The 8813-nt window shown below is 32.6% G+C and overlaps 1 protein-coding gene across 1 annotated transcript; it reads right to left on the bottom strand.

Moving 5' to 3' along the window:
- Window positions 1-3978: 3978 nt before the first annotated feature.
- Window positions 3979-8294, bottom strand: CYP76O2 (7-ethoxycoumarin O-deethylase-like). The gene is made up of 3 exons (NM_001289248.2): window positions 8238-8294; window positions 6702-7597; window positions 3979-4996 (listed from the first exon to the last, which is right to left on the bottom strand). The coding sequence occupies exons 2-3, from the start codon at window positions 7593-7595 to the stop codon at window positions 4412-4414; spliced, it is 1479 nt and encodes a 492-aa protein (NP_001276177.2). The 5' UTR covers window positions 7596-7597; window positions 8238-8294; the 3' UTR covers window positions 3979-4411.
- Window positions 8295-8813: the final 519 nt, after the last annotated feature.

Raw genomic sequence — 8813 nt, 5'->3', positions numbered from 1 at the left:
ATATGAAGAACTAATATTCTTACATTTGGATTTCTTATGAAATGGACTATAAGCATGTTGTTGATGACCTCATTTCTACAATTCAGGGATTAGAGGTCATTGATCTTATGTTTCTTTGTAAACAATATCTCAATAGTGTCACAAACTTTAGGATAAATTTTGTAAGAAGATAAATTAATTGAGTTGTTCATATGTTACAAACATTTCGTACGAAAAGGAACTATAAGTCTGTTGTTGATGACCTCAATTCTACAATTTATGAATTCTCAAGAGGTCACTGGCCTTATCTTTCTTTGTAAACAATATCTCAATAGCGTCACAAACTTCAGGATAAATTTTGTAAGAAGACAAGCTAATTGAGTGGTTCATAATCTAGCTAGGATGTCTATATTTTTGCCAACACCCAAATCTTTAATTGTATTCATTCTTATATCTTTTCTGATATTACATTTGAAATGAAATAAGTTTCTTTTATGTAAAAAACTAAAAAAGAGAACTCTATCAAACGCCTCCTAAGATTCTTCTTAATAAATTCAAATAAAATAAATTTTTGTTAATGAAATTGTGACATTATAAATATTCAATATTTTAATTTTTTATGTTGAATTTGTGAAGAAAATTGTAAAACTATGTTCAAATAATTTTGCTAATTTTTATATAAATTTAAAGTACACATTATATTTATCTTGATGCATATTAATGATATACAAGCATTATCGAGTTCGTGGATAAATTAATGTTTAAATTATTTCATTTTAACCAATGGTTTCAAGTTTAAGATATCAAACTCAGTTAAATATTTATATAAAATATTTTATTTTCAGTAATAATCCTATTTGATTCAAGCAAAATGATTTCTCGTGAAAATAGTTATGTCTCTAGAAAAAAAAAAAACTATTAATAATGTATCGATTAACTTGGGTTTGATGTAAATTATATTTTTGACTGGTATGATACTCCCTTTCATAAAATGTATTTGAATTTTGTATTCATTTAATAAATATAAAAGCTTTATGAAAAAAATACTGTAAGAGTTTGAAAATATTATTCATATAAAAATTCAAACTTATAATTTAGGTAATGTTATTTTTGTTACTATTATACAGATTTTAATAATTCTACTCAGTGCTATCTAAAATAAATACTAAATGATAAAATAGATACATTTAAATATTATATTAATTGTTTTTACAGCATGATTTTTTAAATATTACATTTAAAATGAATTCTAATCCAGTATAAAAAAAAACTTTATATTAAAATAGATAAAAAAATTAAATATTTGCCTTGGAATTATTCTTTCTTACAACAAAATTGATTAATATTGATATGGGCTATAGCAATAAGATATGGGATTTTGCTTTGGGCACCAACTGCAAGACCTAACAAAATAGTTGAAGTTACAAAAATGTCTTTCACCTATTTTTTTTAAAACTTTCTTTTTTCCTCTCCCACTTCAGCTACTGTAGCAATGCCTCTTTTTTTTTTGTTTTCTTTGTCTTTTTCGCAATTTCACTGTCGACCTTGTTCGTCGTCGCCGCCATTAGTACCACCATCTATTATAGCCATAAGATATGGGGTTTTGCTTTGGGCACTAGCCCAATTGCAGGACCCCAAAAAATAGGTGAAGTGACAAAAATGTCTTTCACCTATTTTTTAAAAGTTTTTTTCTTTTTTCCTCTCCTCTTAAGCTATTGTAGCAATGCTTCCTTTTTTTTTTTTCATCGTCTTCTTCTCGTTTCCACCGCCAACCTCGTTCGTCGTCGCCGCCATTAGTGCCACCAGCTATTATAGCCATAAGATATGGGGTTTTGCTTTGGGTACCAACCCAACTGCAGGACCCCACAAAATAGGTGAAGTGACAAAAATGTCTTTCACCTATTTTTTTAAAAAAGTTTTTCCTTTTTTCCTCTCCCGCTTCAGCTATTGTAGCAATGCTTCCTCTCTTTTTTTTTCTTCATCTTCTTTGCGTTTCCACTGCTGACCTCGTTCACCGTTGCCGCCATTAGTGCCACCAGTGATCGATGCTGCCACGCCATTTGCATTTCCACAATAGAGATCCATCGCGTCGAGGTAAGTCTCGTTCTCTCTCATTGTCGGATTTGCAAGCATGGTAGAGATCCGTACAAGGGATACGGATTGACAATTCGTATGCCTTATACAAAAACATACTCTCAGTAATACGAATCACGCTTTGTTGATCTTCGTTATTTGGTCATTGGTTTCTTCTGAGCATCTTTTGTTTTCGTCTTTTCTGTAGGAACACTCATAGAGTTTAGATCAAAGTAAGCAATTTCCCGAAATTTACTCTTCAAAGTAACTTTGCCACAAATATCAAGCTCTTCAAATCGATTGGATATGATTTTCATCTCTTCGGTTATGCTCACTTGGTGTTCAGATAATCCTTGGTAAGAAAAACTAAGTCTCCGCCAAAACATATGAATTGTCTCAAGTGGTATGATACTAAGAACATATCTAGATAGCTCGCATGTACAAGGAAGATTGTGAGTAGTTCTCATCACACATCCACAACGAGAAGGATTTTTGCCAGCATAATGTACATGTTCAACTTGATCCGCATGTATCCAGCGGCGCAGAACTCAAACGCGGATCATGTTTTCATGGTTAAGGATCATCTACATACAACGAAGAAGACACACACAATGGAAGCACGATAACGAACAACAATGGAAGCACAAAAGCAAAAGGCACGAAATGCTTTCCTCAACAGAGAAGCACCGACGAAGAAGAAGAACGAAAGCATCACCACGACGCCGTCAACAATGGTGAACAACAACACCACCACTTCGCTGGAAGCAGCAAAGCGAAAGAGAAGACGAGAGAAACGCGGAAGAAGATGAACTAAGCTCACAGAACAAAATAACAAAAACGCGGAAAAGAAGAGGAAAAGGCGCGCTGCTGGTGCACAAATGCTTTTAAAAAACAGGGGTATTTTGATCATTTCACATAAACTGCTAGGTGTACCAACATTTTTGCTGGGTGCACCTAGCAGCACCCTTCATTCATTCATGTAAATGACGGGTAGACAAAAAGCAAAAGCATGTACGATAGGATTCATTACGGTCACGGGTGATTTTTTTTGGAAGTTTAATTTTAGTATAATTACAAGTATTTTTATAGAATTGATTTTATCTTGATTTTTGTTTAGTAAATTAATTTATGATATAAAATTTACTGAAATTTTAAAAAGCATATTCATTTTATAGTTAATAATGATCTATTTTATTATTAAACAAAAATATTTTTTTTATATTTTAAATGTTAGTACTAGAAAACAGCTTTTACACGTTAATTATTTGAAAATTAATTTTACAAAATTCTAAAAATAAAAAACTCCTAATTAATTGATTTATAAATAACTAGTGGTTTATTTAAATGATACTGTAGTCTATATGTTTATGTAAGGATCTTCATAAGTATTTTTTGAGTTCAAACCTTTTTCTGTTTTGAATGGGAGTATGATTTCTTTTCTTAAATTTGAATTTGACAAAAAAAAAAAATGATTCCATATGTTGTTTTTTCTTAAACAAAATATCGTGCCCCAATTTTGTGTATGTGTGAACCTTATATATATGGGGAATGTTGATCTTTTCAAGTTGTGCGCATTTTTTAATTTAAATAGAATTATCTTTGTTGACCTTATATAAGGAGTTTCTCAAAGTTCATTTTTTTTATTCATATTATATAGTTTTTTTTTTTTTTTTTTTTTGTAAGCATGGCTGATAAAAAGAAACAAAACAAAACATTTTTAGGTTTGCTTGTCTTGTTCAGTTTTACGAACTTGAAGGATAAAAGGTTGAAGCCTTTTTCTCCCTTTATCACTGACTAGTCTCCATCTAAAAATTTAACCAATAAATTCATATATATATATATATAAGAGATAAATTTTTGTTATCAATTAGAATATTATTTAAATTATGATGAATTAGATAATTGATAGTATTAAATTTAATTATATTGAAATAATTATTTCCTAATTTAAAATGATCAACTAACCAAGCAACAAAAAATAAAGTAAAACTAGAATCATCAGTAGACAAAATAGAAACAATAGAGAACAACTATTTTTTTTCTTTCCTTCAAGAGGACACTGTTTTACATCCCATACAAAGGCTAACACAAAGAGGCACTACAAGCCAAATCAAACTAGCTAGATTAAAGCTACACTCAGACGACTCCTATCTTCTGCAACAATTAATAAACATAATAAATGATCATCATGTTACTCAAAGCCTGGTTATTTATTTATCCTAAACCCAGGCTGGAAGAAACAAGCTGGATCAAAGCTAGCACATACGAGAAACATTCAAACCAAAGAATCAAGCTTCTGTTTGCTGTTTCTGAGAAAAAGGTACATGGGATGGCATGCCAACATACAGATGATGTTGAATTAGTTGGCATTTACGAGAACAGGGATAGCCCTGAGGGACTGATCCAAGTCCATGTCGATGGGGTCAATGTTGTTCTCAAGCTTCCAGTCAAAGTTGTTGATCAAGGAACCGAGCATGTTGTGCAGCATCCTAACGGCGAGGGGGGAGCCAGGGCAAATTCGTCTTCCGCTCCCGAACGGCGTGAGCTTGAAGTGGCGACCCTTGACGTCTATGTCAGAGTCCAAGAATCTTTCTGGCGAGAACCTATGTGCGTCTTCCCATATGGCCGGGTTCCTTCCTATGGCCCACTCGTTGATGAGGATCTGTGTCCCCTGTGGGACCGTGTAGCCGCAGACTTGCACGTCCGTTTTGGCCCTTCGTGGCAGTAGCAGTGGTGCTGGTGGGTGCATTCGCAGAGATTCTTTTATCACTGATTGCAGGTATGGCAGCCTTGCCACGTCGGATTCCTCCACCGGTTTTCCTACTCCTATTGTTTCTGCTATCTCCTTCTTCGCTTTTCTCATGGCTTCTGGATTGTGCATTAGTTCCGTCATTGTTCTCTCTAAGCCGTAGGCTGTTGTATCCGTCCCCGCAACGAATAGGTCCTGTTACAAATTACATTCACTGTCAAACTCCAACTGGATTCCCTCACATTTCCACATATTCAAGCATTTGTATGAGAAATAAATAAAAAAATTGAGACAGTTGAATCTCCAGAGCTCCAAATATTTACAATTTATCCACTTATAAATATGAGTCGAACTCATGTAATTGTATCTATGAGTTGATTTTTTATCCATATTATTACTTACTTAATTAATAGTTGGATGAATTTTTATTTATCCTTCCCGTGACTTTGGAGGGAAAGAAATAGGAGACAAAAAAAAAAAAATAGTGAAATAGATTTTTTGTTTTTTATTGTTTAGAAAGACACAAAAATGGTAGAAAAGAGAAAATTTTGATGCAACCCTTAATAAGCATATCTCAATTCAGACTTTAAAATATATTAATTTATTTTATTTCTCTCTCTTTGTTGTGTTTAATATTCAAATTCACTCAATTATTTGCACAATAAACAACTATACTAGGGGCTTGTTTGGGTAAATTTTTTAGAAGCACTTATAAGAGAAATGAATAAGAAGAATAAAATGAAATTAATTTCTTTATAAGTTAAAATTAGTTGTCCATTCCCTAATCATTCACTAATTTGTAGATGTATCATCTTTTGAAAAAGTTATATGAGAGAGCTTTTAAAATTTAATCAATCATCTCATTTTTTTATTTTTATTTGCTTCTCTTAAAATTACTTTTAAAGAAATTTACCCTAACACGCTAGGCCCTTAGATTCGTAGGACAGTGAAAGAAACAAAAATGGAAAGAAGGAAAGTAAGTAGAAATAAAATGATTTTTTAAGGTTGTTTAGTAGGAGAAAATACTGAAGAAAAAAACTAAAAGATTTTTCTTAATTAATGTATAGAAAATAAAAATATAAAATATGAAATAATATAAATACTCTAACAAATAAAATATATATGAAAAAGCAAAGATAATAAAGTCTTTTAAAAAGGACCCGTATAATTCCTTGACTTTCCTCGCCACTTTCGTAGAGATAAATTCTTGATAAGTAATTAAGTAGCCCACCATTTATATATTTATAATAGCAGCTCTCCATTTATAATTGCTGGATGGAGGAACGGTTAAAATTTAGAATGAGTGTTTTAATTCAATTTATTAACTGAGATAAAATATGAGTCTTTGCGTATTCATTCAATTTTTGCTTTTTATTTTATATTAAGATATCTCCCTATCTATAATTAGATACTACTTTTTATTTTATTTTAAAGTAGGTCTTGTCTCTTTCTGCACCATGTCTATATCATCAATTCAGTGGTCCATCAATTAAATGTCTCGACTTTGTTGGTATATTCATCCTATAATTATCAGAATTGCTGTTTTTGGTATTCATCCAATAATTATGAGAGCTGCTGATAATAAGAAAGTCCAAGAGATGTCTAAAATAAATTTTAAGAACAAAAATATTTTAAATGAAAAAATTGTATTAGATTTTTTGTCAACGTGATATTTTTATTTATATATGTGAGTTTTTGTTTTATAAATATTAATTAAAAATTAATTTTCATTAATGAGAATAAAATTTAAATTTTAGTTATTTTATCTATATCCACCTAGTTACCCCTGATTGCTTAATGAGTGGATGATGAATAGTAACAGCAAAAAAAAATTCAGATCTAGTAGTGAAGCACAACAAAACAAAGCAAGAGATATAGAGAGAGGAAAACATATACATACAAGGAACAAATGCTTGATCTGCTTCCTATGAATCTTCTCGCTACTCTGGTCAGAAATATCCAGCAAGATATCCAACATGTCATGGCTAGTGGCATAACCCTTCTCTCCCCTCCTCCTCATGCGTTCATCAATCATGGGATCGAACACATCGAACAACTTGTCAATGTAGTTGGTGGTGTGCCTCCTGATCCCTTGTGGATCAAACACCCTCAACACTGGAAAATAATCCACCAAGTTCGGTGTCCCCGTTGCTTTCAACAGAGTCCCCACTATGTGTTTGTACTCGCCATCACCTACAGAGGGAACAAAATCCAGAGAGAGAAACGTGTACGATAAAAAGTTAATGCATGCCATGAAGGCTGCTCTTCCAATGTCCACCACTTCGCCGTTGAGGCTTCTTTGGCGGATATCGGTAAGAAGCTCCTTCATTTTCATGCGCCTAAGGTCCGTGCTTGCGTCAAGGGTCTTTGCCGAAAACAAGTTTCCGTGGCAGATTTTTCTTAGTTCTTGCCAGAGGGGTGAGACAGGGAGAAAAACCAAGCTGTAACGGTTGTGGTTGTACGAGGTTGTGATGTCGGGGTTTGTTCTGTCCGAGAATAATGAGTCATGGGTTTGGAGAACCTCTTGGGTGGCTTCTATTGAGGAGATTACTATGGTGGTTGATTGGCCTATGGTGAAACGCATTATGGGGCCATAGGTTTTGGCAAGCTTGGCCATTGTCTGCTGTGGCTTTTTATAGAGTTGTTTAGAGTTTCTAATGATGGTGAGAAGAGAGGGTCCTGGTGGAAGATTGTAGTTTGATTTTCTTCTCATTCTTGCTTGTAGTGAACGAAGAACATGCACGATGGAGCATGCCAACATGAGTAGCAGCGTAGTACTTAGTACAGTGTCCATGTCTGGGGTGAGAGACAAGAAAAAATTGTGTTAAATGTCAGAGCTAGCATATAGACCCTTTCGAATATATTGTGTTAATTATATTACATGAACACAAAAATGTGGAGAAATAATTGCACTTTGCACGTTTTGGACAGCATATATATTTACTGTGTCCTTTTAAAAGTGAATCATGTTCTTATTTTTGTGGTTGCAAATTGTGTGTTTTGAGATATTAGCAACATGCATGATTTTCACAAATCTAAAAGCATATACCAAAAAACGGGTAAGAAGTTAGAGCATGATGAGGCCTTATAATTAAGGCATATTGTGTTAATTACATGGGAAAAAAATAGTGGAGAAATAAGAGCACCATTTTTACAACATATGGGTCTTTTTCCATTTGAAGTGACTATTAATTCATTCTTTTAGGATGAGTGGCACAGTTTGGGCATGTTTATTTTGCCGGTGGTGTGTTGAGCGTATAAGTCGAGGTTTTTTTCTCTGATGGCAAAAGCATGATTTTTACAAATCCAAAGTATATGTAAAGAAATACCAAAAATATCAACATGTTTCGTTCATGTGAAAAAAAAAGGCTAAGGAAAAAGTAACTGAAACTAGCTAGTTGAGAGAGAAGAGCAGAGCTAAGGCTTAAGAACTTGCCTCTCTCAATGAAGTACTACGAGGAAGCAGATAGCAAGACCCCAAAGGATTCATGCCACCTGCTCTCTTGTTCTCCTCCTTATATAGAGTCGAGGCTCTCTTTGTGGATTATCAAAATAGAATAAAACGGTAAAATTTCCAGTTTTCACGTTAAAATTATGTTTTTTTTTTTTTGCATGAGATAATTAATTAAATATTTATAAAATCAAGTGACAAATATAGCACTCACGCGGTTATACACTTGTACCTAGCCTCCACTACTCGAAGTGTTATACTAGCGAGAGTTATAATCTTGTCAAATAAATCTAAATATGAACAATAATGATTTTTAGAGTTTTAGACACTCTTAAATATCAAAATCGCATCAATATTTTTAATTATTTAATATATTTTTTTATATCTCTCTCTTCCTTATAATAATTCATCTTATAATATAATCGTATTTTTTTTTCATTTATCTTCTATCTTCCATGCATATAAAAAATATTAATTTAATTTCACATTTTATCACTCAATTATCATTATTTTTTAATTTTAATTTTTTTAAGTTTCACATATTTCATGTGGTTGTTAAAT

The sequence above is a fragment of the Glycine max genome, chromosome 10, assembly GCF_000004515.6.
Source record: "Glycine max cultivar Williams 82 chromosome 10, Glycine_max_v4.0, whole genome shotgun sequence".
Lineage (NCBI taxonomy): Eukaryota > Viridiplantae > Streptophyta > Magnoliopsida > Fabales > Fabaceae > Glycine > Glycine max.
This window is presented reverse-complemented; position numbering and strand designations above follow the sequence as displayed.

Bases quoted from the DNA above. Each gene is read 5' to 3' on its own strand.
- CYP76O2 (NM_001289248.2), bottom strand. From the start codon at position 7,595: ATGGACACTGTACTAAGTACTACGCTGCTACTCATGTTGGCATGCTCC. The intron at 4,997-6,701 runs GTATGTATATGT...AATTTGTAACAG, and splicing joins AGATCAAGCATTTGTTCCTT to GACCTATTCGTTGCGGGGAC.